Source organism: Maniola jurtina, chromosome 10, assembly GCF_905333055.1.
Source record: "Maniola jurtina chromosome 10, ilManJurt1.1, whole genome shotgun sequence".
NCBI classification, from domain to species: domain Eukaryota; kingdom Metazoa; phylum Arthropoda; class Insecta; order Lepidoptera; family Nymphalidae; genus Maniola; species Maniola jurtina.
In genome coordinates this window covers 5319349-5347245 of record NC_060038.1, presented here as the reverse complement: position 1 = coordinate 5347245, position 27897 = coordinate 5319349, and the positions used below count along the sequence as shown (strand labels likewise).

Below are 27897 nucleotides of genomic sequence, written 5' to 3'. Positions count from 1 at the left end.
TGAAAAATGCGTAAATCAGCTTCTAGTTCAAGGCTGAATCTATATATACTAATAAATAAAATTGGAGTGTCTGTCTGTAATTTCGAAATAACTACCACATATTAAGGTCATGTGTTATTTGAACGATACCATAACTGAATCACACGTTTTTAAAATTTTTGTCTGTCTGTCTGTCTGTCTGTCTGTTTGAAAAGGCTAATCTTCGGAACGGCTGAACCGATTTTAACGGGATTTTCACAGACAAGTAGAGTATTGACCAGGGTGTAACATAGGCTACTTTTTTAACCGACTTTCAAGAAGGGAGTTGTGTTTTTCTACCTATGTACACCGAAATCTCCGAGATTTCTGAACCGATTTGCGTCATTTCTTTTTTAATTGATAGAGGAACTTTGCGACATTGTTTCATAAAAAATTTGGATTCCAACTCCTCAATCCTGATGCTGCAGGGGATCTGACCAATCCACGCGGGCGAAGCTGCGGGCATCAGCTAGTACATAATAATTATCTGTAGGAATCCTTTTGCACTGTGAATGCAGGCTTACCACTTTGCAACTAACAAGTACGGTGAACCAATCCAGTGGCCCTTGTTTACTCCCGCGACTAACCGACTTCAAGTACGACTTATTTAACTGCATTGCACCCAATAAGCAAGCTGTCCATAAACTACAACAATCGTAAATTGTTAGAACTTATTAGTGCAAATAAAAAATAGTAGGTTCGTCTATTTTCAGAATTTAAAAAAACCGGCCAAGTGCCAGTCAGACTCGCGCACCGAGGGTTCCGTACTCGGGTATTTTTTCGTAATTTTGCACGATAAACCAAAAACTATGATGTATAAAAAAAAACAAAAAAAAAACCATAAAAAACCGACGAAATAATCTCTTACAGCACAATATTTTAAACAATAACACAAAAACATTGGCTTCGAATTTATTTTAGTGGATTTGATTTCGGCCGAAAATGCCGGAATCACGGATTAACATATTGGGGAGTTTACATCCCAATCAACTGGGGGATGAAGCTAGGTAAAACAGATCAAACATTGGTATTGCGTTGTATGAAATACGGGCTTTGTTTTGTAGTCACGAATTGGTATATTTACGAGTATACGTACTAACTATGGTAAATATTTTTGCTTTTTATAAAAGCTATCTGTAAATCAACGATGAGTATCAGCGATTGGTAGTTGCCTGTTTCTTTAACCTACAAAATTTCCATCTTTATGTGAACCATGCCAACCGTACTATTAATTCCAAAATGAATTATTAGATACTTACATCAATCAATCAATCAATCCGTCTGTTTGCGCCACCACACACAAAACAAACACAGACAAAGTAACCGACATAGCAAATACGTACATAGGAATTAGCAAGCTGAAGTGGCAGTGGGCAGGCTATGTCTGTCGCAGAACCAATGGTTTGCTTGAGCAGACGTCTTCTGGAGTGTAGACTACGTACCAGCAGACGCAGTGTTCCAACCTTCTGAACTGACGACCTCAAGAAAATAGTTGAAACTGGATGGATTAGATACGTACCTAGTACCTATGTACATTAAATTACTCTTTTGTCTAATCTTCAAAAGTGGACTGAACCGCATAAAATCAGCACTCACTCGGTAGTACCTGTCCACGTGATTTTTTACAATGACATCCAAATGGCAGAACATCGTACGGAAAATGGTTAAATCCATGACAAGGATCAAACCTTGATAGAGAAGAAGATGATCCAGGGAGAAATCCTTTTTTAACCCCCGACCCAAAAAGAGGGGTGTTATAAGTTTCCCGTGTGTATCTGTCTATCTGAGTATCTGTCTGTGGCATCGTAGCACCTAAACTAATCAACCGATTTTAATATTATTTTTTTGTTTGAAAGGTGGCTTGATCGAGAGTATTCTTAGCTTTAATCCAAGAAAATCGGTTCAGCCGTTTGAAAGTTATCAGCTCTTTTCTAATTACTGTAACCTTCACTTGTTGTACATTTTTAATTTACACTTGTTACTACGTAAATTTTCGGGTAGAGACATATTCTGTTATTAACCTAAAATCATAGATTTATCATAGTAGGTCGACAACAGGTCACTAACAAAATGTTTTACTCAAGTGGCCTGGTTTGCACTCAATACAATTAGTTAAAACAGCACAGCATAGTTCTTATTAAATTAACTGCAGGAGAAGAGAAAGACTTTCCATCCTGTCTCGCCGATACAAAGGAGCTTATTGAAACAAGATAAACGTTTGTTATCGAATAATAAGTAAGGCAACGCGACGTGGACTTTCAAAGAAAATTATTAACATTTAGATTAGTTCTTTGCGCCTGCATAGCCTGCCACTATCAGCTCTCTGTTTATAAGTATTTTTAGCTGCTTTTTTATATTGATGAAAATAGTTCCGTTTGTACCTTTCGTTTCGTAAAAGTCTGCACTTCAACTTGTTTATCGTTCTATCATCTATATACCTACTTATAATAAAACTGTAACTGGATTTCTGTACATTAAATATATTTTGAAAACTTTATTTGAAGGTAGTTATTATCACTGTGGAGCCCAAAACAGATTTTTTATTTAGGCTGAATTCATGGTTTTTGTGAAGACCTGATGTTTAGTTTGCAAGCTGGAGGACGGAACTCATAAACGGGTAACAGCAAATTCTCTATTAATTAGACTTGCAACGAATATTCGGTTACTATTCGGTATTCGGCCTATTCGGCTGCTTTTATTATATTCGGCCGAATACCGAATATCTACATATTATTCGGCCGAATACCGAATACTTAAATAATATATTTTGTCATAGAGAAATAATTGGTAAAATGAAAAATCAAAATCGATTGATTTCGTATATATTCATATTTTCATTTCTGTTATAATCATTTAAGTAGTCATTGGTGCATAACACAGGTACATAATCATCTTCTGAATTGGAAAAATGGAGGATTCTATGTATTTGAATTATTGTGGTAATCAAAATTTAGAAGGGTAAGGTTCTCATTTCTTTTATAATCATTTATTAAGTAGTCATTGGTACATAAAACAGGTACATAATTTAATCCAATTTAATAAACAAATCCAGCCGAATACTTTTGCCTAATATTCGGCTATTCGGTCAGGGGCCTCGCCGAATATTCGGTATTCGGTATACTGCCGAATATACTATTCGTTGCAAGTCTACTATTAATTATTATTATCTAATCTAATATCATGGACCTTTGACTCCATATTATTATTACCTACTTAGCATTTGAATTTCGGTGATATTGCAGTAGGTAGGTACGCGTCTTTCATTGAAAATGTATTCTGTGATCCTCAAGTTTCACGTTATTTAAATTAGCGGTGTACCGCTCAATGCCTAAGATAAATTAGTTCTACGGCCTAGAATCCTGCTTCCTAATGTAAAATACATTATTAAAATATTTCATATATTTTCCCTAATAAATAAAATTTTACATGTATTTGCATTATGAGCTCCTACTAAATAATATTTCAGTTTGTCATTTTGTTTGTAACTCTAGAATTGAAGAAGGAAAAGTCTCACAAAATGATTTTTAATACAGTAACAACCATTTACAAGTCCTTTTTACTAAAATATGCTTCTTTGAACGAGACAAACTGAAAAAATATGCCTCAGTGAATTTTACTTCTGTACGCTACAATTTTATCTCTAGTTTCTACTAAAGACGAAAGACTAACAAAAGGTTTTTTATTACAGAAAATGCCTGAAAATCATTTGGACTTTACGAATAGTCAAAGTGTAACGGTAACCAACCGTGACGAAACTTTATTCACTTGTCATGCAGAGTTGAGTTTCTTACTGGCTCTTCTCAATTAGCTTAAGAAACACTAGTAATTTTTATCTACATGAAATAATTTTTTAATTTGGGGTTCGATTTTTTTACTGTATGCTTGAGGCAGCGTCTTCACTTGAGCTTCCATAGGACGTTGCTTCTATCTCCGGTTCCCTTTAGTGGATACAAAGGTTAATTGAGCTAAGCGATGCAATTCCAAGCGCATTAACCTATTCACGCAAATCTGGCTTGCGATGAATGTATAATGTAATCAGCACCATACAATATTATTTGATCTAGCTTTACATATCACGATAAAATTGTTTATATGCAGAACAGAACATATAATTAGGTATTTAAGGTTCTCGAGACAGCTAGGTAATATTTTACTTATTTACTACGACAAAGCATTTGTACCCGATGTTTCGCTATAGTATCACTCCTATTAAACTAATTTTGATAAATACCATTTTGGTGACGAGACGCCATCCTAACACCGTGGTACCTCAACGTAAGTGTGGATTGGTAGACTTCACACTTTGAGAACATTATGGAGAACTCTCAGATATGATGGTTTCCATTACCATCGAAGCAAGTGAAAAAAATCATTTATTGAAAAACCAAGAATAATCACTTGTTCATGAAAATACTGGCTAGATAATATTTTAATTAAGTAACATTAATTCGGTTGTATTAAAGCGAGGGATAAACATAATTAAAAATGCCAGTGGCAGCGCTTGCCATTTTCCCATAAGATTATAATTAAACATAAATAAAATTGAAGGGATTGGTTGTTTAGTCTCTCGCGTATACGTTTAGATCTTTAATTATTTATGTTCAAAGAAAACTTCGTAATATACTTAATAAAGATATTTTAATAAGTATCTTTACTAGATCATACCTGTGAATTCATTTGCGTGGATTTGGGTTTTTTAAATCTCGTTGGATCTCTTTAATTTTCCGAGATAAAAATGTCCGTCTCTTGGATGCAAACTAACTTTGCATTAAATGTCGTCAAAATCGTTCATAATATGGGCTGTGAAAGGTAGCATACAGGAACGGACGGACAGACAGACAGGCGGATTAAAATATGACTGACTTTCTTATAATATTAGTAGAGGTTTTGTTATAAAAATGATACTAAGTAATGATGTACTTACTACTTAGGTACATACCATAAAGGCCGATTCACACCAAGCACGTACACGTGACACGTGCGCAGTGACGCGCGTAGACCCCTAACACACCGGGTTACGCATACGTCCACGCTTTACGCAAGCGGTGTGCCATGTTTCATACAGTTCCATACATTAAGACGTAATGCTACGCGCTACGTCTACGCTTACGCAGCCTGTGTGAACGAGCTATTTATTTTTAACATTCTAATTTGAAACTTAACAAAATAAATGTAGATTTGCTCTCTAGTTTTATCCCGTATAAATAATATTACCTACCAATTTCTTGCAAAATGTTTTCTGTAAGTTCATTAAGAGGGCTCTCTCCGTCACTCGTTTCATACAATCGTAGTTCCAATTTCATTTGACTATTAAGCAACCATAGTCCACGAAATTTTGCAGACATATTCTAAAAATCTATGTCTGTGGTTTTCCAGATTTCTGTTAAAATATTCGGTTTCAAAGTTACGCGGTCTTAAAAATTTACATACAGATCTTTGAGCCCCTGTAATTTTAAAACTACATATTTTAAGAAAAATCTAAAACACCACAGACACAGATATTACTTTCTAGAATATGTCTGCAAAATTTCATGGACTTTGGTTGCTTAATATTCAAATGAAATTGGAACTACGATTGTATGAAACGAGTGGAAACGAGTGACGGAGAGAGCCCTGTTAAAAAAAAATTGTAAGTACCCATTAATAACCTGATCTGATGCGGGAATAAATTTTCAGTAGGCTGATTTAAGAAAATAAAGTTTCAATTGATTTTCTTGGGTGCCTTCAAGAAAAACTGATAATGAAGAAATGAAGCTAAATATTTTATTCCTCTTTATATCTCATGGGGTGTTCGCTACCCCTTTAAATTTAATATATTATGGTTGGAGTTACCTTGGGATAATAATGCGGTGGATTCCCAGATCCTTCCCATAATCCTTCCCTTACAACTTGAATAGGAAAATGACTTGAAATTTCGACTCTTGGATTTTACAGTAAGTACATTTATCAAAATATGTAAATGATAATAACCGGGACCTATCAAGTTGTAACCAATATTACATTACGATCTCTAGTAACATTGGAACTCTCTGGCATTATCAGGTATCATGATTTTCCCCTTCAATCAACTCGTAACTAATTTTGTTTTATATTAAGAAGGATCTCTGAATGATAAGATCTACAAAATTATGCAAAAAGATACCCGCAGAAGTCGTTATCACGGGTTCAAAGGAAATTCTCAGTGCCAATAAATTCAAAATGAAACTCTATGACTTTTCCCAATGGCAACGACGAGGAATATTATTTACGTCAGACAGACGCGGGCGATATTTTTTTATAAAGGTAAAACATAATATTATTGAACAAAATACGAGCTTCAGTTACGCAGGATATAAAAGAATATGTACCTAGTACACATGATACAATTGTTAAAATGTGCCGATTTTTTTTACAAGTTTTGCGTTTTCTCGTATAGTATTTTCTTTTTTATTGTTATCTATCTTTTATCAGCACTCCAAGCACAATCAATGCGACACATCTCTTGCTGATTTTGTGAAAAAGCGTTGCTTGGGTTATCGATGTCAAATGATGTAGATCGGTTGGAGAATCATGGCAACCATGTCTTGGCAAAGAAATATTTTTCAGGGTGTGTTAAATATACAATAATACTCCAGATGGGCAAAGCTCATACATTATATTTTGCAAGAAAGGTCGTATTGTAAACAGTGAGGCAAGTTCATACGTTTGTATGTGTGACACGCATGCACGTAGTGGCCCAAACTACCTACATTAATACTGGCGCGGTTTTTACGCACCCTTGGATAAAACAACACCTACGCGTAAGCTCCAAAACAAAGAGGCCACAGTCGTTAGTCATAGTAGTCGTTGTTGTATGGTAACTAACCACGGCCGAAGCCAGCTAGGGTTAAATAAGCGTTATTGGTACCCAGAAAACCAGTAAAACATAAAGTTCAACCGGCTTCTGGCTATTTTACAATAGCAGGTAGGTACCTACCGTTTTAATTGGTTCCGGTTTCGTTGCAATTTCCGTATTGCCATTACAACCCCAAATTGAACTGTGGCTATTATAATTGCCACCTATCGCTACTTTACATGTTATGAGAAAATTAAATATAGGTAGGTATATTGTTGTGGAATAGTACAAATAAACTTTTTGTTGGATAACGTTTTAGCCCTTGACAGCGATTGCATCTGATGCTAAGTGACGATGCAGTTTAACAGGGCTCTCTCCGTCACTCGTTTCCACTCGTTTCATACAATCGTAGTTCCAATTTCAGTTGAATATTAAGCAACCAAAGTCCATGAAATTTTGCAGACATATTCTAGAAACTAATATCTGTGTCTGTGGTGTTTTAGATTTTTCTAAAAATATGTAGTTTTAAAATTACAGGGGCTCAAAGATTTGTATGAAAATTTTTAAGACCGCGTAACTTTGAAACCGAATATTTTAACAGAAATCTGGAAAACCACAGACATAGATATTAGTTTCTAGAATATGTCTGCAAAATTTCATGGACTTTGGTTGCTTAATATTCAAATGAAATTGGAACTACGATTGTATGAAACGAGTGACGGAGAGAGCCCTCTTAGAACCGGCTTGAATTAAAAATTGAATTGTAAAGAGAAATATTTACAATCTACATACATGTTTTGCCAATGTTTTTAAATAGTTAGTCATAGGTATATTCTTAGGCACCTAATCCATGCTAACTGTTATAAATGCGAAAGTGTGCCTGTCTGTTTGCCTAGATCCTGCTACGTTTTTACAGCCTATCCGTGACCAAAATTCGGTACAGGTACATTGCATCCCGGGGTCGAACTTAGGCTACTTTTTATCCCTTGAAAATCAAAGGATTCGCACTGGATTTCCAAAACCTAAATCCAGGCGGATGACGTCGCACATATTAGAAACATAATAAATAATTATGTAGGTGCGTAATAAATTATGAAACCACACAGAGTTCATTATTCCATTCTACGCATTGAAAATATGGACGACTAGCAAAAATAATCTAGTAAAAAGTTTAAAGTAAAACATTTTCATTTTGTAAAATTTCATTACTCAAATTGATATCGTTAGTATCACTTCACTATGCATTTTAAAACGAAGTCCTTAGCTACGTTTGTCTATCTATCTATAAAAAAATTGATAAACTGATCTTACGAAATGGTTTATGTAGGTAGATAAAGTATTTACAAATAAAGAAATTTGTGGAAAGAAGAATTGGAAAAGTTTTCTGGAAAATATTAAAAATTTGGAAAAACTAAACCAAGAAAGATTTAGCTTTGACATTTTTATCTCTCATTATCAACTCAAGGCCATAACTCACGTTTAAAACGATGGATATGCGTATTCTTTTTTCGTAATAGTTTATGGTCAGGGAAAAATTATTATTGATACATATAAACAAAATCAGGAGATTAGGGAATATCACGCTAATTCTAGAGGGAATTAGGATTTTCAAAATTAGAAGAGAACCACAGCTCATTAAACAATTCAACTGAATATTTGATGCTTTGTGCTGACCACACTACCCAATCCCCGGTGACATGTTGCAAAAGGCCCATCTCAAATATACGGTCATGTAGCACGGAAACCACAAAGCTACGTTGGTAATAGATGTCCCTCTAGCTGGAACTAAGTCCTGAGGCCGCCCAAGAAAGCGCTGGCTGGACGTCGTGACTGCAGACCTGAGAGCCATAGACTTAGCAAATCGGATGCTCAAGTAGGCGGCAAAATGTAAGAAAGCCGAGTCCACCCAGGTGGGAAAATTTAACTGAGTTCGGGCCACTCGGACCTTATCGTTAGCGCGATACATTGTAGATATTGTTCGTTCGGTCAGATTTTAAGGTGTTATTTTTGTAAATGCTTATTGTGTTTAGCATGTGTTGGATCACCAAATATTTTTTTTATTCTATTCTATTCTAACTACCCATGTGATGCCAGGTAACATTGCTTGTTAAACCGTGTCGGACCAAGTGGAACCCGCACACCATTAGCGAATTACCTATTTATTAAATCCTGACTAATCCGTGCGGCCAAGCTTTGATACACCGACGTTACTAATGCGACCTCGAATGAATCTGCCTAATACCGCATATTTATTTTCATTCCATTTTATTCGAAGCGCAAAGGAAAAATAACACAGGTACGAGTGCTTCCGCAAAGATATTATGAATTACTCATTTACTCGTAGTTATGCTTTAATTAACATCAATTCTTTGCAGTAACTGAGATAGATACAGAATAACATCATACATATTTTAGTTCTACCGAGATTATTTCATGCCTAATGGCTATATTTTTCAGTAAAATTATGGTATAAGTAGTTAAACGCAATTTCACAGTAAAATCCAATACCTAATATCTTTGGTTCGACTCGAGAATCGAACCCATGGCCTCGTCATTCGCTGTTGAACACGCTAATTACTTGGCCAACGAGGCAGTTAGGAGTGAAGACTTTAATTTTACTAAGTAATTTTAATATATTGTCAGCGCGACTACACGGACCCAGGAAATTGCAGGAAAATATAATTGATTTCATTTTTGAACACCAAAAATATGTTTTAGTGATAAAAAAGTATTCATTTACATAAAACTTTAAAAAATATATAATATATTTTACAAATTAGGGCAGGTATAAAGGCGGCCTTATCACTTAGTTTATTTCTTCTAGGCAACCTACATTGTAATCCTAAATACAAACGTAAAATAATAATAATAAATAAATCATGCAAATACAAAAATCATGCAAACTGCGATCTTGAAAGCGTATATTTTCCACAAATTAGTAAAGACTTTTGCCTTTACATAACAAAAAAGGAATAATATGGCTAGTTAGAAACCTGAAAGATACCGTAGCACCCACAGCTATTCGTAGCTTATAGCAACTAGGTACAATAAGTAGCAACAGTTAGTTGCCTACGAAACGCGCTACGCTTCACTCGCCTGCCCGTACTTCACCGAAATGTATAAACAAAGTTACGATTTACCGCGGGGAAATAAACGCTAATAAATTTTAAAAAAATATATCGAAAAATATATACAGTGGTGACTTAAGCATCTAAATGTGACTTTTGAAGTTATACTTAGTTAAAAATAAAATAAATGAAATTAATTATGATTCTACGCTGTAATACGGCACATGGAGCGCAAGACAGTTAAAACAAAAAATGAAGAGATTTATTGTCGCTCTTTATTATATTTTTTTCGTGTTTCCCACAGGTAATTTATGTCTTGTGTTTTCTTTTGTGAACGTACTCGAAGCAATTATTTTTCGTATGTTTCTACATATTTTGTAAAAATCTCATAAGGACATAGGTAGGCAGTTTGTTGTTTTTCTTCAATGAAGGAAATTACGAATCCTGTTTTTTGTTTAATTTAATATTCATAGGAATTTTTTTACATTGTGACATTGTTTGGTACTTTTTATCGTCTTAATTCTTATGGGACTTTTTCCGACATGGACAGGCCAGCCCCATCATAACTTAAATTACATAATATAATGCAACAGATACAACTAGGGATAAAAAGACTGCCTAGTATGCATATGCGTAAAAGCACTATGGCATATTATGTTAATGTTAATTTTATATTTCTGATCAAGAATCGGGGTAAAACTTGTGACTGAAACATCTTTTCAGGACGGGACTTGAAAAATGGATCCTTTTCAATTTTTTCACCCAGGAATCGAGCCCCAGGCTTCTATGCTGATGAGAAAACTTACTACGCTTTTATAGTTCTATAAATTAAATACCCTTAGTCTTGGGAGGCTTTATTGAGGGTGAAGAGCTCAAAATTGAGTCTCATGTGTAACGTGTCAAAATGATATTATTACTCTTATTGCAATTATAAAGATTTCCTTTGCTTTATTTTTCTACAAATCAAATGTTTTTGTAGCAATGTTCCCGAGTACTTACTTGACAACCTTCCTAGCGCAATGGTTTTAGTCTAAGTAGGAAGTCCTGGGTTCAATTCCAAGTTGAATAAAATCTAATTCATTATAAATAATCTAGTTTAATTGAATTAAAATATTTTTATATGGTGGTTAAATGGTTATATAGTGGTGGACTATGACTTGAATCTATCGTATTCTGAAAGGAGACCTGGGCTATAACTTGAGATGCTGATGAGGTCTCTTTTGTGAGAATCCACTTTTCTAAACCACTAAGCTATCCAGCATTATAATCTTTATTTTATTTTAGTGTCAATTTGCCTTCGCGTAGTGGGGATATCAGTACCAAGCCTCAAACAAAGAGGCGAATCGGTGACCCTAACATGTGATTACGACCTAGAGGGAGGTAAACTGTACTCGGTGAAATGGTACCGGGATAATGAGGAGTTCTACCGGTACATGCCACGGCTGCGACCCCCACAGCACGCTCATAAACTTGACGGAGTGAAGGTCGATGTAAGTATGACACCTGCTTCTCGAAAATCTTATTTTTAGGGTTCCCTACCTCTCTTGAAAAACGGTGATAGCCTAATACTTAAGATTTGGTCTCCTAGTCGGGTGGTCCACGGGATTGATGTCCACGTGGCACGGGGTCCATGTGGCATGCACCACTAACTTTAAAGTATCACTTAGGTACTTTAACAGTGAAGGAAACCATCGTGAGGAAACCTGCATGCCTCAGTGTTCTTCATAATATTCTCAAGGTGAGCAAAGTCTGTCAATTTGCAATTGATCAGCGTGGTAGGCCCCTTTTCATTTTAAGAGCACTGAGTGCTTGGAAGTGAGCTAGCGATGGGCGTACTCGGAGCTAAATGTAAGTAATGAGACATAGTGTCAGCACGAAGACCATTTGATACAAAGTGTAAAATCAAGGTACGCACGGTGCAGAGGCACTTCGAATCGGCACGAAAAATAACTAGGTAGGTATAATTTTGTATCGCACGCCTCTTCCAGCTTACTTGTATATTATGTCAGTTTCATAGGGTAGGTAAATAACTATCAAAATATATTTCAGCTAGAAAAGTCGAGCGCTCGGCGAGTACATCTCCGAGATCTGACGCTGAAATCCAGAGGAATATACCGGTGCGAGGTGTCAGAAGAGGCGCCTTCCTTTCACTCCGCACAGGCCGAGACTTTCATGGAAATTTATTGTAAGCTACCTAACTTTGATTATTATTTTATTTCTAGTCCGCACCGCTAGGCTATGGAACGCCCTTCCGGCATCAGTTTTCCCTCCCACTTTTAAAATGGGTAGGTACTTTCAAGTCAAGAGTGAATAGGCAACTTCTAGGCAAGCGCGTTCCATCTTAAGCTGCATCATCATTTGCTAACAGGTCTGATTGCAGCCAAGCGCTAGTCTATATAATAAAATAAAAACTATGAAAACTATAGTCTTGTTAAGCATAATATATAAAAAAGTAAAAAAAATATATACTTCTAAGACGTCCACTGGTCTTAAGTAGGTAGATATCATAGGTACCTTGTAGGTACTTCCACACGCCATGGTTTTGCACCGCCTGAACCCAGCGGCTATCTGCGATTTGAATTACATCGCATGCAAAATCCGCTAGTTTTTTTTTAGAATTTTCGTTTTTGATGTCATTTTGTTCGGTTTTAAAAGGCGGGTGTGCCAAAAACACCCGTTCTTTAGTGTGCGTGCTAATTCAAGAGAATATAACCTTTTACTTATGTGATTTTGATCTAAAGGTAAAGCAATTTTTTCAAAAAGTTCAAGTTTAAAAGTCTCTTGAAAACTGGTATTTTCCCCATAGCGGAATTTTCATGCTCAGCGACGATTAATAAGATCGGTGTGGATTCGAGATCTTGTATTTTTGGTCGGTCCCTTCGTGTTGGGTTCGCACTTTGTAGTTTATTTAACCTGCGCGCAAAGGGTCTAAAAAATAAATTAATAAACTTAAATTACACGGCTAGCCTAATTAGGAGTAACACACTAAAGTAACGATCTAAACTTGTGCCACTTTAAAGTTTTGCTGCAGCCATTTACGTTACCAGGTAACTAAAAGGCACAGGGGTGTATCTATCTACCTGGTTAGATGGTAGTTTACAAAATTTGCTACAAAATAAAAACAAGTTTAAGCATTAAACACACAGAGGCCAGAGTGGGAGCGGTTCGGGAATATTAGAAATCTTAAAATCGTATTTTGAATTGGTTAGATATCTTTTTAGGGTTCCGTACCTCGAAAGGAAAAACGGAACTCTTATAGGATCACTTTGTTGTCTGTATGCCTGTCCGTCTGTCGTGTCTGTCAATAAAACCTATAGGGTAGGTACTTCCCGTTGAACTAGAATCATGAAATTTGGCAGGTAGGTAGGTCTTATTTATATACATACCTACCTGCTTTAAGCAATAAAATATCACTTGCTAGAACGGCGAAGGAAAATATCGTATGCAAGTCCTCCATAATGTTCTCATGTGTAAAGTCTGCCAAGTTGAAAGGAGACCGTACCTACTCAATAGTGGAGTGATGGGTTGATGATAATGATGACGACAAATTGGGAATCCTCATAGATAACCAGAGTAGAGATCTGGATAGCGTACTCACGACATAGTAGGTAGAACCGTGTAGCGCACTAGCGACACTTTTTTTTTTATTTATTCAAATTAATTTTACAGGGCTCTTACATTAGTTCTAACTCGCCAAACTGGTGGGCCAGTTCGTTGGCGACTGGTATCGGTTAAAACCCCTTATATCTTCCTGTTGGTCGTGTATCCAACTTTCAGTCTAAATTGGACGTAATTTAAGATGTAATACGTATTCGTAGTTAAGGGCTTACTTATCAACGAGAAAACAAATACAAATTCTTCGGTCCGTTTTCATCGCCGGCTTGCTTCCGGCCGCCCTCGGTCTCTGTGTGTTACATGCTTTAAAATTACCACTAGGGATTTCACCTCGCTACTCCGTAGTCTGAGCGTGGACAATTTTTACCAATTTTAAAGCAAATTTAAAACTTTTTCGCGAATATCAACACAGAAGCATTTCAAATAGGTGTGTATTTAAATTAGTTTTTTCTTTTTGGAAATTTTTAATATCTAAACAGCTAAATTTAATCATACATAGACAGTTGTTATGGGTTTATTAAAAGCCCATTCCATCCTGCCCGTGTTTAGCCCGCTTCATTTAGTATTTTTCAAACCCGCAATCTATAGCGTGCAAAATTCGAGTCAATGCCCCACCTGCGACGCGGCATTGACTTCGAGTGGCCTATTTACGCAACGTTCGTTGACCTGGTCTTATCAGTAATCATCAGTACTATCACCTGTCTTCGTTTTTGCTAGCGTACTGGTTATACCTACCCTGTATGATTGAGGTGCAGTGTGCGAGAAGCACATTGTAGGCACCTACCTACCACATTTTGTATGAAGTTTTTGCTTTTTTTTTCAGATTTTCCTCGAGAAAATCCACGTATAGTGGGACACGAGCGACCGTACGTCCTTCACGAGCCACTGGATGTCAACTGTTCTTCTGCTAAGGCGTTTCCACCTCCCGATCTCCAATGGCAGATAAACGGACAAAAGGTGATACAAATATAATATATTAATCGTTAGTACCTATAATACATAGGTTATATTTGTTTTATTAAATGGTTTACTTCTATTTAAAAAAATAAAATATAACCAGTGAAGTGCAATGCGAGATGCTAGCAAGCATAGTTCGTTCATTCCATAGTTTCAACTTTCGTGAAGTGTCATCATCATCGTCAACTTTGTCAACCAATAGAGGTTCTCAACTGGACATATAGATCTCTCCCACACGCCACGGTCTGGCGCCGCCTGAATTCAGCGGCTCCCTGCGACTCTCGTGAATTCGTCTTCTATCGATGCGCTTTCCAGTGCGAGGTGACGTGACGCGTAACATACTAGGTAGGTAAGCACCTATCTACTATGAAATCCTAACTAATTAATGCGTGCCCCGGATTGAACCCCGGACCTCTACACGCCACGTCCACGTCTCACAAGGTTATTGCCGCTTTTTGATGAATAAATATAAGTTAGCTCATACGAGTAAATTTGCAGGTATTTATCGTTTAAAATATAGAGCCTCGATAGCTCATCGGTTGAGGAGCGGACTGAATTCCGAAAGGTCGGCGGTTCACACGCGTTGCACTATTGTCGTACCCACTCCTGCCCGGCTAGCATGGGCAGTAGATAAAAATTATATCGCCGATTATATCCACTGATTTCTATGACATCAGTGGATATAATTTTTATCTACTACCCATGCTAGCCGGGCTGGCACAAGCTTTACATTAGTCATAATTAGAATGGCTAATATTCTTTAAAAAAAAATTACACCACAGGTTACTGAACCGTCGTGGTTGACAACCTTCGACGCGAAGCCTGCTGCGCAAGGGCTGATGGTCTCCACGCTGGGTCTGCGAGCGCCCGCCAAACCTCTCATGAAGATACGATGCGTTGCTACCATCGGGACACATAGACGTGAAAGAACTGTTTTAATAGGTAAGAGCTATCTCACCTTCATCAGTGGGTTCTCTAGTCACACTCAATGGTGTCACAGTGTGACTCGTTGGGAACTCATCGATTTTTTTCCCATCGAGTAACACTATCTAGTGTGGTGTCCCATAATGCATATCATCATGATCAACCCATCATCGGTCCACTACTGAGCACAGATCTCTCAGAATAAGGTTTTAGTTATGCCATACTCCGCCACGCTGGTCTAGTGCGAAGTGCCAGAATTTACACACCTTTGAGAACACTATGGAGAACTCTCAGATATGCAAATATCCTTACGATGTTTTTCTTCACCGTTAAAGCACACATTAATTTAATTAATGCGTTAATAATTGCTTATAACGCACATGCCTGATTCGAAAAAATTATAAGTGCGGGCTAAGTGTTTGGTATCGTTCGTGCCTTTTCGCACGTGTGCACGACCGAATTTCAAACAAAAAAGCATGCGAAGTGAGCGGCTTTATACCTATTTTATTTTGAAACTCTACTCTGCCAGTGTGTGTTGCGCTTTAGTTTCCAAGAAATATTTTTATAATCACAATTTTAATAGGCGCGTGTGGCTCACGGCTCTACCCATTGTCAGTAATAAAACAAAAATATTTTTTTTTGTTCCAGAGACAAGTTCTGCAAATCGAAGAAAAACGAGTTTTCATCTAACATTAGTACTACTTAGCTGTATTCTTAAGATTTGTGAAATAATATCGTGATATTCTCGACTGTAAATAAATTATTGTTTTCATTCTGCGTTTTATTAATATTATTATATATTACGAGCGATCTACTATAATTATTATTCTATTCGACTCTGCGTTCGAGATCTTAGAGCGCTAATACCAATTACAATTATTACTATTACAATCCGGGTATCTTTAAAACAAGAGTGAATAGGCACCTTCTAGGTAAACGCGTCCCATCTTAGACCACATTATCACTTTCCATCAGGTGTGATTGTGGTCAAGCGCTTGCCAAATAGTGAATAAAAAAAAACTCTACTCCTGAATTTGCTCGAACTTTCTTTAACGTAAAGTACGCTTTATACGAGTAAATCTTAGCCAGGATGAGAATAGCTAGGATGTGAGTCGATTCGATTGTTCGCAATTAGTGTAGGTACTAAACAAAATAAATTCTATTTGCTGTTAATAAGAATTTATTTTATTCACTTAAGTAACAATACAAAATGAAAAATACATTTTACGTATAGCTAATTTACAATAAAATATTTTCTTTTGAGACATTCAGAAAAGGTGACAAGTCGATCGTATACCATGGATGGAAACGCAAGAGCCGTAAAAAGCGCATTTTTATGTGAAAATACATTTTTTAAGATATCTACGAAAGATTCGTACTCAACGGCACATGATAGAAATGCTAATTACGTCCATAAGCATTGGCCGGCGCTAACGTAAACTCTACTAACGCATTTTTCGACGCTATCGATGCTACTGTCGTCTTGCGGATTTAGCAGCTCTTCCGCTTGCTACGTTCTCGTAAAATCAGAAAAAAAATCATATTCTTCACTAAAATATATAAATTACTCCATAGAGATATAATAGAGATTAGATTTGGATCAAAGTAAGTAGGTATGAGAATAATTTCATTCATAATAATATTTACATAACTAAAATGTATTTGATACCAAACAATGTTGAAATTAAAATTGAAATATCAAAGTTCTATGGTTATTATATAAGAAATAATAATTAATTATCACTACCCATATTATAAATGCGAAAGTGTATTTGTTTGCTGGTTTGTCCTTCAATCACGTCACATCGGAGCTACAAATTGGTGTGATTTTTTGCATGGGTATAGTTAAGAATCTGAAGAGCGACATAGTCTACTTTTATCCCGGAAAATCAAAGAGTTCCCACAGGTTTTTTAAAAATTTAAATCCACGCGGACAAAGTCATGGGCATCAGATAGATAAAAATAAAACTAATGATATTTTAAATAACACTAAAGGGCCGACGCATACAGACAGATTTGAGTGGAGTAGTCTTTTTAATAATTACCTAAACTACAATACAAAAACAAAACACAGAAGTGTACCGCTATTAAATACCGCAACTCTGCTCTGCCGGTGTGCGTTGAACCTACACGTCATACAAAATTATACTAAGACAATTAATGTTTTTGCATATGACTCCATATGATCAAAATACTATGGAGGATTTAACTTTAATTTTACATTTCAACAACACAAATAATATTTCAATTTTCAAGTTTACAAAAATTTCTGTATTCAACAAACATTTAATTTCTATTAATTTCCATAACTTAAAACTTAGCAGTAAGCAATTATAATCTAATATCAATGATGTGATTATTTGTATGACCATAATGAATGTGGAAAAGCAAGTAAAAAGAATAATTACACTTATAAAATAATTACAATAAGCTCTCGCAAAAATATAGGCACTGTGCTTCTATAACATTTCTGAAGAGATAAACATGACAATTAAAGTTAACCTTCTTGACCAAAATCTTCCATAAACTTCTTAAGTTTGATCATGTCATCATCATTTACAGTCGGTTTTGAGGTTGCTAGAGATCTAAGCATGTCCGACATTGTAACTGGAGGTTCACCAAGTTTGTCACTCGGTACGTCCATCCAAGTCATTTCCACTGCACCTGGTTCACCAGGTGAACATGGGGTCAGTAAATCATTGACAATTACATCTGGATCTGTAGGACTGGGGCCAGTAACTCTTTTGAAGTGTGTAGCAGACTGAACCTTTCTGACAGGTTGCATTAAAGCATCACGAACCACAATGCTTATGTCAGCTCCAGAATAACCTTCGGTTTTTGCTGCCAAAACTTTTATGTCCTCATCACTCAATTGGTGTCTTGTGTTACCAAGATGCAACTTAAACATGTCTAACCGAGCGTGCTCCTCAGGCAAAGCGATGTAGATACGCTTCTCAAATCTCCTTCGTATAGCAGCATCAAGAACCCATGGGATATTTGTAGCTCCTAGCACAAGGATGCCGTCCATATCATTTCCTACACCTTGCATCTGTACAAGGAACTCAGTTTTAATCCTCCTAGCAGATTCAGATTCATTGTCAGAACGTGATGAGCACAAGGAGTCTATTTCATCAATGAATATGATACTCGGTTTGTGTTGACGAGCAAGTTCGAACAAGTTTCTCACTAGCTTCTCAGACTCTCCCAGCCATTTAGACACAAGGTCAGAAGATGATACAGAAAAGAATGTAGAATTGTTGGCTTCAGTAGCTACAGCTTTAGCAAGGTATGATTTACCAGTACCAGGAGGGCCAAAAAGTAAAATACCCTTCCAAGGAATCCTCTTGCCTGTAAATAGGTGAGGGAATTTAATAGGTAAGATAACAGCTTCCTTCAAGGCTTCCTTGGCTCCTTCGAGTCCAGCTACATCGCTCCACTTTACGTGTGGTTTTTCTACCACTATGGCACCCTCTAACTTTCCCTGCAACTTTTTCTTTTCTGGATCATCTGAATCACTGTCACTGTCACTCTTCTTGTCATCGCTCTTTGAATTTGCCTCACCATCTTTTACTGGTTTTTTCTTCTTGTCCTTCTTGAGATATTCTTTCAGTTTCTCAGCCCTATCCAAGTACTGTAGGCACTTAGCTCTTATACTCTCTTTAGCCCTTTCTCCCTGGGCCTCGTATTTCACTGCATGCAAAAAATATTCTACACCATGCTCATAAAGTCGTAAGGCTTCTTCATAATTCTTGTTTTTATCTTCTTCAGTAGCTTTGGTAACAAGATCGATAGCTTTCTGTAGTGTATTAGATGAAGCCATCCTGGATTAAATCACCTGTAATAATGTAATAGCTCATATTACAAAATGTGCACACAATAGACAGAATTAATAAAAATACAAAATTTTAATTTGTCAAAGTCTTTAATGTAAATCAGCCTAAAAACAATATAGGGAAATAGCATAATTAGTCACTACGGTCACCACTGGTCTCGAAAGAAGTCATGTCAATGTATAATTACTATGAAGTTGTTTCATTTTTAAGTTTTAGGAGAATGCATCTACGGAAAAACTGAGAGTAATCAAAGCATCAGACGTTTTCTGCTGTTTAGGGTTTCGCATTTATGATTATTAATATGATTTAACATGCAAAACATAGGTATGACAAATCGCCTTCGGGTGAGCTCAAAGTGTTCGTCGTAATGTATTCACACGGTTTTTAGTATAATTTGAACTTACCATTCAGAACACAAATTAACTATAAACAGTCCAAATTCAAAGGAATTATATTAGTTTCAAGCTCAATTTATTGCAAATCGTTTTGGAAGCTGTATTTTAAGTTTTTCCAGTTTTTCGTTTTTCATTAGATATGACATCAGTGACATGACAGTAGGGCCAACGACCAGAAAAGAAAGAAGCATAGACAATATCAAAGAGTATGTACCTAATCAACGTTAGACAATATCGTGCTACCCAATGCTGCCACCGTAGACGGAATAATTTCTCTATCTATGGCTGCCACTTGCCATGATTGATTGATAGTGTGATCACAACCTATTAGATTTCTACCAATTTCTATTTCTAATACCTACCTACTTGCGGCTTCGCAACTCTACCGAAACTCATGAAATCAAGAATTTAGCACGATTCCATTGAATAAATGAACCTTTATCCCGATAAAAAGTACTGTGTTTATAATTTATTAGCTGTCCCGACTTCTGACTCCCGAGGCCGAAAGGGACTAAAACAAACAACTATTTTTAATATTATCCATCTAGTCTACACAGTAGGTAGTCTTTTTCACATCATTAAGTTACTAAGAAGTTATCTAGTACCTAACTATATAATCTACTAAACACTTTTTGAAAATCTTGGCAGATGAAAGAGACATTCTTCAACATACCAAACTTGAACTCGAACGTAGCCAATGCATAGTATTTCTGTAAGTAGGTGTAAGGAATTGCCTATAACCCTTCCAATTCCACCTTAGTAAAAATCAAGTTAGTCAAAGCCTTTTTAATGATATACTTAAGATAGATTAAAAAATAATAAGTAATAATATATTTAGACTAACATAATAGTTATGTAATTACTAAATTTTTAAAGTTTCTTTATACAATTTAAATTTTCCTACATATTTTTTCACTTCTTCTTTAGGGTAAGGTTTCAGAGCCAAGCATGTTGGTATATTCTCTGGCTGTTCTATCCATAATTTATGATCTATTGAATTTTCTTTTAATTTTTCTGCAACCTTCTTTAGCGACTCTTCATTCGGCACCTGTGATAAACAAAATATGAGTTTAGTTTATAGAAGACATTAATAATTTATAGAAGACAAATTATTTTATATTATTTGACATCCTGAGCGACTGAAATGAATGAATTTATTTAATTCATGTAGGAGTTAGGACAGCATTTACCAGTCTTATTAAGAATACCAGCTTTTCGGAAAGAAAATTCTACTGAGAAGATAATCATAATAATCATTAGTCTTGTCATATGATCCATCTTATTAGTTATTTTATTTACCTACCTCTAAAACAACTTTATGCATATTATCCAAATCATTTAAATAATTTATTGTGTTTTCATCTTCTCTGTACAGATGTAATACTGCTGTAGATGCATGACATGCTTGAGCCACCAAGGCACCTATTGACCAACCTAATTCTTTTAGTAAATCACTTCGCAGAAGAACATATTGAACTAAGGAGCTCATGTCATTGATAAAATAAAGCTTCCCTGTTTATTTATTAATTATTACAGCTAGTTAGCCTGTTAAGTATCAGTTCCTATTATTATTGATTTGGCACGTATTTCTTAGTCATAAAACATAGTTACTTAATTTAAATAATAATAATCAGAAATCAGAATTTTTATCAAAAATCAAAATGCCCACAGACTTCAAAAAAATTTCTTCTTTGTGGACCTCAGTGACTATTCCCTTGACGTTCAGAAATTAATTTATCATAGACACGGCATTAAGTTCGGCTTTACAGAATCCGGGTCCGGTTGCTAACCGGTTTGGTTCCCATGTTTCTACTTTATGTACCTATTCACTACAGAGGATTTTTTTTCTCTCTTCTGGCTTTACAAAGAGTTGCTTCTTTGAAAGTACACCTTTTACGTTATAAATTTCAAGATCACCCTAATGAGGTTAAATATTTTTTTAAGTAAGAGCGAATTCTTACAGAAACTAGGGCAAAATGAAAATCGTAAATGGAAACACTGATTTTGAATTGTCACTGTCAATTTAATAAATAAAAATAAATCTGCCGCAACTCATGTCGCCCCCACCGAAAATATTAACATAGCGCTGAATAGAATACGGTGTTCTACATAAAAGTAAATTAATTAAATCCTTGTCAATTTATAAGACTGACTAGTATTTTTTTAAAAAACAATGGCATCTGGACTGGAGAACTACATAAATCAAACAGTGTCAGTAATAACTTCAGATGGCAGAAATTTTATTGGCACCTTGAAGGGATTTGACCAAACAATAAACATTATTTTGGATGAATCTCATGAACGAGTATTTTCATCATCAACAGGAGTGGCGCAAGTAGTACTAGGCCTTCACATAATTAGAGGAGACAACATTGCAATAGTGGGACAAATTGATGAATCAATAGACAGCAGACTAGACCTGGGTAATATTAGAGCAGAACCATTAGGGCCGATTGTACATTAATCTAAATATACCTAAGACCAATTAAGTAATAAATGTAATATTTTTAATATACTAAAATGGTTTTATTTCATGCAGTCAGGTGGCGGTAACCTATTTAAATACTATGGTTTGCATTCAACTTTCGACTGCGATCGTGGGGGCAATCAATTACCACATTGGGATGTGTTCTATAACCACAGTTACTTCATTAGATTAGGTATCATATCGACTGATTGTACTAACAAGTAGTCCAAATTGAACACAAGATTGCAATGCACTGTGCATATAGTATAAAATAAAAATAGATCTCAGCCTATATTGTGTATTTTAAATCATAGACCTTTGATGATATGACCTTTGCAACTTCAGGTCAGACTACTTATTTTGCACCCTATAAACATGTAGAAAAATTAGGTCAATAAAACATTTTTATTAAATTATAATGCATATAATATTCAATTTTATTGTGTTTACATTATTTACAAAAACAGTATATACAAACAGCCATGGGGAAATCACTATTCCATTACTATACTATACTATTTGGAAATGTAATAATTTTCTTTCTCGTTACCATAATAATTATTATTTCTAAGATTCTTCCATAACAATATCAGTATTCTCATGGGTGTGTGTATGTGTGGGCATGTGGTGTGTGTGTTAGAAGGATCTGTACTCTGTATTACTTGATGCCTGACCCACAAGCAGTATGTCTTGGTGCCTGAAACAATTAGAAATTATATTAGGTTAAATACAGCAGAGCCATTTTAAAGTGTTTCTTTCTTCTTCTCTCTGGGCTGGTTTCCACACTTAAATTAAGTGTTTATGGTTTTACAAAATATATGCTTCTCAACAAAAAATCTAAACACTTTCAAGCTAAAAGCTGTTGTGGGGAAAGGGAGGGAAACTTCGTACTTGGCGGACTTTCCCGCCCTTTTCAACAACCAACCTGACATTTGCTAATCTGTGTAAAGCCTGACGAAAAAAAAGTGCTGTACTGAAAGTACTTCAATTTTTTTTTTTTGATGAGAAGTAATTAGCACCATCAACATCATCTGAATCCATCGTCCAACCCATCCCTTACCAGTGAATATGGGTTTCCTCTTAAAATGAGAAGAATTTAGGCTAAAGTCCATCAAGCTGGCCAAGTGTGATTGGTAGACTTCACACACCACTGAGAACGCATGCAGATTTCCTTGCAATGTTTTCCTTCATCGCTACGATAGAGATATTTTGTTATTGCTTAAAAACGCATATAACTCGAGAGAATTAGAGGTACCTAACGTAACCCCACAATAGGAGCTTGGTACTCTTAACCACTAGGCTGATTTTTAATATTATAGTATAGTAGTATAGCTAATATTTAAATAACACTTCTTGCAAAATTTACTACTAACTAAAAAACTACATAGACCAACAGATAATAATATTAATAATAACTTTGCTATGTTAAGTACTTAGTTACATTAACCTAGGATATTTTGAAATAAAAAACATAATGTACCTAAGAAGATCATGATAACATCTAAAAAGTTTGAAGTTTATACCAATTAATTGCTTTTGATTATTTCAATATCAATACCACATCTGAAATCAAAATGACAAGTACATAGTCCTTAAATTAAAAGAAAAAAAAGAACAGAAATAAATTGAAGCATTTCAACCGTTTTTATCAAGCAGCAAAAAAACTATGAATTTATGAAAAATTACCTTTGCATCTTTTCCTTATATTTCTGAGTGTTGTATGTCCGGAAGAATTGTTTACCATATTCAAATGTTGCAATCATAATGGCGCACGCTGGCGCTACTTTAAATATTCGTGGCAAGAAACCAGTGAACAATCCTCTTATTCCATGATTACTATAAATATTTCTAGCTATATCTTTCATATTCGATGCTCTTTGGTGACTTTTGCCATCTGAAAATACCAAATATGACCATTTTGTTTTGAAGATTTGAGTTTAAAAAGAATATAAGAATAATTAAAATTAATCCATCTTACCTGTATATATTTCCTTTTCTCCTAATTCTATCTGTTGATGAGTTTTCACAACGTCAAAAGGTAATGTTACAAATGCAGCAATCTAAAAAAAAGTAAGTATATTGTTTTAATTCTCAATTAATTAAATTTTATGATGAATACTGTAAATAATAATTATAGTGCATTGGAATTGCATAACAATAATATAAGAATTGCTTTGCATTCCAACAGCATTGCATTACATGCCAGTTGTTTCAGAATAGTTAAAAAAAACTTACACTGCCTGCTACTGAACCACAGAAAAAATTAAATATAAATGAATTCTTTTCAGAATCTGGTTTATCGAAAAATCTTTTTGTGGATTCAAATGTTGTCCAATATATTCCTGTAAAATAAAACAAGTGTTAATAACAACTTTCTAATACTGATGAATAGAAGTATTGAGAAAAATATAATATTATCCATACTAATATTATAAATGCGAAAGTCTGTCTGCCTGTCTGTCTGTCTGCTACCTTTTCACGGCCCAACAGTGTAACCGATTCTGACGAAATTTGGTACAGGATTAGCTTATATCCCGGGGACGAACATAGGCTACCTTTTATCCCGGAAAATCAAAAAGTTCCCGCGGGATTCCTAACGACCCATCCACTTAACCGATTTGTATGAAATTTGGTACAGAAGTAGCTTGCGTCCCTGTAATCAAAATAGGCAAAATCAAACAGTTCCCACGGGATCTATAAAAATCTAAATCCACGCAGACGAAGTCGCGGGCATCCTCTAGTGTTCAAATAAAAAATATATAGATAGGTGAGTATTCCAATAATATTATGTTACCTGAGAATGGTACATCTCTAAGCAATGTTGATCCTAATCCTCGGAATAATCCTCTGTATCCCTCATATTTTAAAACCTGACGTAATGCTAAGTTGATTTCTGACAAAAATAAGGTCAATATTATAGAAAATATCAAAAAACTAATACTACTTAATACTAACAAATTTACAAATGCTTTATTGGAAAAATATTTAAGTAAGTAGATTTTTGAGGCCTCTAGTTATTAAGAATAGGTTGGCATTTGAGAATAAAATTACTACCTGAATATGTCAGCTTCTTGGATTGCATTTTTGTTCTAATTAATTCTAACGGACTAACAATAGTGACAGCTATTGTTCTCGCGGTAGCACCAGCTGTTAAGGGTATCCACATTGGTTGTCCCACTGAAAGATAAAAAATATCTTAAGTAATAGGTATTGACATACCATTTATACAGGTGATAGGATCTAATAATATTATGCGTAGTTTAGACATGGCCCATTGCATGACGGATTTGGCTGGGAATGGAGATAGATTATACCCTGGATTAACACAAACATTTCCCACAATATTTTATGAACCTACTAGCTGATGCCCGCGACTTCGTTCGCGTGGAATTAGGTTTGTCGAAATCCTGTGGGAACTCTTTGATTTTCCAGGATAATCAGGCATCAGCTAGTAATTTTATGTGTACAACAATTTATAAGCTTAACATACATACACATAAGCATTAACATGTAAACAACCTTGTATACAAGGTCAGCTTACTAACAATAACATGATTGTAAGGTCCTAACGACACATACTATACTATACTGTGTTTACAATGTTATCTGTATAATCAATTACAAAATTACATATTATACCTATATAGTCTCAGTGACAAGTTAATATGTTACAATAATACAAAATGTCATAAAAAAGTCATACTAAGTCAGTTTTATACTAGCTTATGCCCATAACTTCATCCACATTGACTTCTTCAAACCTCTATTTTTGATCCTTAGGTTTTGAATTTTAAAAACTCTTTTCTTAGCAGATGGCTACATCATAATAGCTATCTGCATAATAAATATCAGCCCAATCCGTCCAGTAGTTTGAGCTGTGCATTGATAGATCAGTCAGTCAGTGTCACCTTTTCGTTTTAAATAATTTAGATTTTAGATTTTTCATAATTCTAATATTAATTCTTTCTAAAATGTAACTGATTCTTATAAGAATGTGTCATAAATTAATTTGAATTTTTACAATAACACTCCAAATGCTCATTTGTAAGAAAAAACTATACACAACACAACTATACTTTTCAACATAAATTAACATAGTTAGCATACTTACAGTTGCCAGTCATGGTATTATAAGTAGTTTTCATTCTATACCTAAGTTGTTCATATGATACAAAGTATATAACAGTGCATGGTAGAGCCAATACAAGGGTGGGACTTAAACCAGACCATAAAGCTGGAACTCCTTCTAGTTTTGCTATCTTGTAGAATGCATCCTGTAAAATACAAACAAACAAATCATTCCTCTTTATAATATTAGTATGGATATCTACTGTAATAAATGTTATTATAAAATAACTGTGGGTTTAACTTTGATTCAAACTTAGGTTAAGTCTGCACCAAACAAACAGTCTTCCCTGAACTTAACCGCAAGAAGTATTGCAATTGCAAGCATTTTTTAGGCGTCAGTGAGCCACAACGTGGGAAGAGGAGCACACTAACCCGCGCGCCGCGCCGCACCTTTTGTTCGCCATTTGAATTAGTGTGAGTGCTTCATCCCTAGTCCCTACACTGTACACTGGCACATGGAACAATACCTGTGCGAGCTTGCACTCATAGGTCAGATGTGACTATTTAACTGCTAGTTACTATATTATTATTCTTTTGATGATGATGCATATATTCTGATCACAATGATTGATACAGCTAACTTTTGCCCTCTCCTTTATTACTTTTTATTTAGAGAACCTATATATATATATGAATAATTTTCAATTTTCTCAATTTTCTTTCAATCAGACAGTTTTGGCTGTATCTTGATAATATGTCAGTCAATTTTATAATTAGTAACGATTAGTACAGAGCAGAGATGACAAGTATACTACCTATTGTAAGTGTACTATTGTATAAGTATGTATTGACTTACTATTGTTCCGTGAAAATGTACTCGTCGAGGAATCCATGCAGATTCACCACAAGGACACAGGTGTTCCATCAAGCCATTGCAATACAAATAACATTTATTTGACAATAAAGCCTTCTGTTGTGCTTGCAATCTAATTTTTACTACATCTAGTGGTGTCACTGCAAAAATAAAATACATTTTTTGTTATTACTACACAGTTAACTAAAATTAACGTAATGGAACTTGGGGAACACCGGAAGACTTACTGAACAAAGAGGTTATCAGAGCACCAGAACATGCCGATGCCATCTGCTGGAACGGTGTTATTCGAAACTGAGGATCGTCTTCTCGAATCATGGCATTTAAATTTAAATAAATAATGTTCTCCACGCGTTAAAACAACAATAAACCTGCGATCATAATAATTTCATAGTTTCTTAAGATAGGTCTACACTATGCTTGCACTCTACATTCTTCTGTTTCTGTCATTTTTTTGTCAGCCTGTCAAACCGTCAGTCATAGATTTTTTTTCTCTCTCGTCTGGCTCATGTCTGGCTTTACAAAGATTAGCCAATGTCAAGTTTGTAGTTATTTGTAACAAGTTAGGGAAAGTATACAAGTATGGACGCCGTCTGTGCCGACGCTCGCCGACAATCGACATACGCACGGCACCCCCTTAGAGTGCTTTCCAGTCAGTTTTAACAAAAAAAAAAAAAAAAACTCCAAAAAGGCAGAGCACGCCCGCCAGCTAACACCAACACAGACGAAGTCCCAGCCATAGATTATCTACTATATATGTCTGAATAGTCTGGAATAATCTGTGGAATAATCTACCTTGCTGTCAACTCATCGTCAATCATTGTCAAATACGTAGTATCCTCTATTAATCTGTGCCGAGTAATG

The 27897-nt window shown here is 35.4% G+C and overlaps 5 protein-coding genes across 9 annotated transcripts; 2 read left to right on the top strand and 3 right to left on the bottom strand.

Moving 5' to 3' along the window:
• The first annotated feature begins 2279 nt into the window (after positions 1-2279).
• LOC123869046 (U6 snRNA-associated Sm-like protein LSm8) lies at positions 2280-22140 on the top strand. 2 transcript variants are annotated; one of them, XM_045911781.1, is made up of 3 exons: positions 2280-2299; positions 20810-20816; positions 21714-22140. In XM_045911781.1, exon 3 carries the CDS (start codon positions 21798-21800, stop codon positions 22086-22088), a length of 291 nt encoding a protein of 96 aa, XP_045767737.1. In that variant the 5' UTR covers positions 2280-2299; positions 20810-20816; positions 21714-21797; the 3' UTR covers positions 22089-22140. The 2 variants fall into 2 exon arrangements, with proteins under 2 accessions (XP_045767737.1, XP_045767736.1); XM_045911780.1 differs by lacking the exon at positions 20810-20816 and adding an exon at positions 13878-13884.
• LOC123869044 lies at positions 9910-16169 on the top strand. Its single transcript, XM_045911777.1, has 6 exons — positions 9910-10204; positions 11185-11390; positions 11950-12085; positions 14339-14472; positions 15255-15414; positions 16045-16169. The coding sequence occupies exons 1-6, from the start codon at positions 10153-10155 to the stop codon at positions 16134-16136; spliced, it is 780 nt and encodes a 259-aa protein (XP_045767733.1). The 5' UTR covers positions 9910-10152; the 3' UTR covers positions 16137-16169.
• LOC123869041 (vacuolar protein sorting-associated protein 4) lies at positions 17336-19799 on the bottom strand. Its single transcript, XM_045911773.1, has 2 exons — positions 19634-19799; positions 17336-19231 (listed from the first exon to the last, which is right to left on the bottom strand). Exon 2 carries the CDS (start codon positions 19214-19216, stop codon positions 17894-17896), a length of 1323 nt encoding a protein of 440 aa, XP_045767729.1. The 5' UTR covers positions 19217-19231; positions 19634-19799; the 3' UTR covers positions 17336-17893.
• LOC123869045 (putative peptidyl-tRNA hydrolase PTRHD1) lies at positions 20396-21321 on the bottom strand. The gene is made up of 2 exons (XM_045911778.1): positions 20928-21321; positions 20396-20672 (listed from the first exon to the last, which is right to left on the bottom strand). The coding sequence occupies exons 1-2, from the start codon at positions 21111-21113 to the stop codon at positions 20487-20489; spliced, it is 372 nt and encodes a 123-aa protein (XP_045767734.1). The 5' UTR covers positions 21114-21321; the 3' UTR covers positions 20396-20486.
• On the bottom strand, positions 20396-27494 carry LOC123869042 (solute carrier family 25 member 40-like). Of its 4 annotated transcripts, XR_006796809.1 has the most exons (11): positions 27261-27494; positions 27016-27173; positions 26203-26365; positions 25146-25268; positions 24886-24984; positions 24327-24433; positions 24070-24151; positions 23778-23985; positions 23572-23654; positions 22729-22788; positions 20396-20511 (listed from the first exon to the last, which is right to left on the bottom strand). XR_006796809.1 is itself a non-coding variant. In XM_045911775.1 (10 exons), coding segments are annotated over exons 1-10 (1092 nt in total). In that variant the 5' UTR covers positions 27352-27494; the 3' UTR covers positions 20396-20510. The 4 variants fall into 4 exon arrangements, 3 of the variants coding, with proteins under 3 accessions (XP_045767731.1, XP_045767732.1, XP_045767730.1); XM_045911775.1 differs by lacking the exon at positions 23572-23654; XM_045911776.1 differs by lacking the exon at positions 20396-20511 and having other exon boundaries at positions 22500-22788.
• Positions 27495-27897: the final 403 nt, after the last annotated feature.

Bases quoted from the DNA above. Each gene is read 5' to 3' on its own strand.
- LOC123869046 (XM_045911781.1), top strand. From the start codon at position 21,798: ATGGCATCTGGACTGGAGAACTACATAAATCAAACAGTGTCAGTAATA.
- LOC123869044 (XM_045911777.1), top strand. From the start codon at position 10,153: ATGAAGAGATTTATTGTCGCTCTTTATTATATTTTTTTCGTGTTTCCC. The intron at 14,473-15,254 runs GTGATACAAATA...ATTACACCACAG, and splicing joins GGCAGATAAACGGACAAAAG to GTTACTGAACCGTCGTGGTT. The intron at 15,415-16,044 runs GTAAGAGCTATC...TTTTTGTTCCAG, and splicing joins TGAAAGAACTGTTTTAATAG to AGACAAGTTCTGCAAATCGA.
- LOC123869042 (XM_045911775.1), bottom strand. From the start codon at position 27,351: ATGATTCGAGAAGACGATCCTCAGTTTCGAATAACACCGTTCCAGCAG. The intron at 27,174-27,260 runs GTAAGTCTTCCG...TTATTTTTGCAG, and splicing joins TCTGATAACCTCTTTGTTCA to TGACACCACTAGATGTAGTA. The intron at 26,366-27,015 runs GTAAGTCAATAC...TGTATTTTACAG, and splicing joins TACATTTTCACGGAACAATA to GATGCATTCTACAAGATAGC.
- LOC123869045 (XM_045911778.1), bottom strand. From the start codon at position 21,113: ATGAGCTCCTTAGTTCAATATGTTCTTCTGCGAAGTGATTTACTAAAA. The intron at 20,673-20,927 runs GTAGGTAAATAA...TGTTTATCACAG, and splicing joins TGCATAAAGTTGTTTTAGAG to GTGCCGAATGAAGAGTCGCT.
- LOC123869041 (XM_045911773.1), bottom strand. From the start codon at position 19,216: ATGGCTTCATCTAATACACTACAGAAAGCTATCGATCTTGTTACCAAA.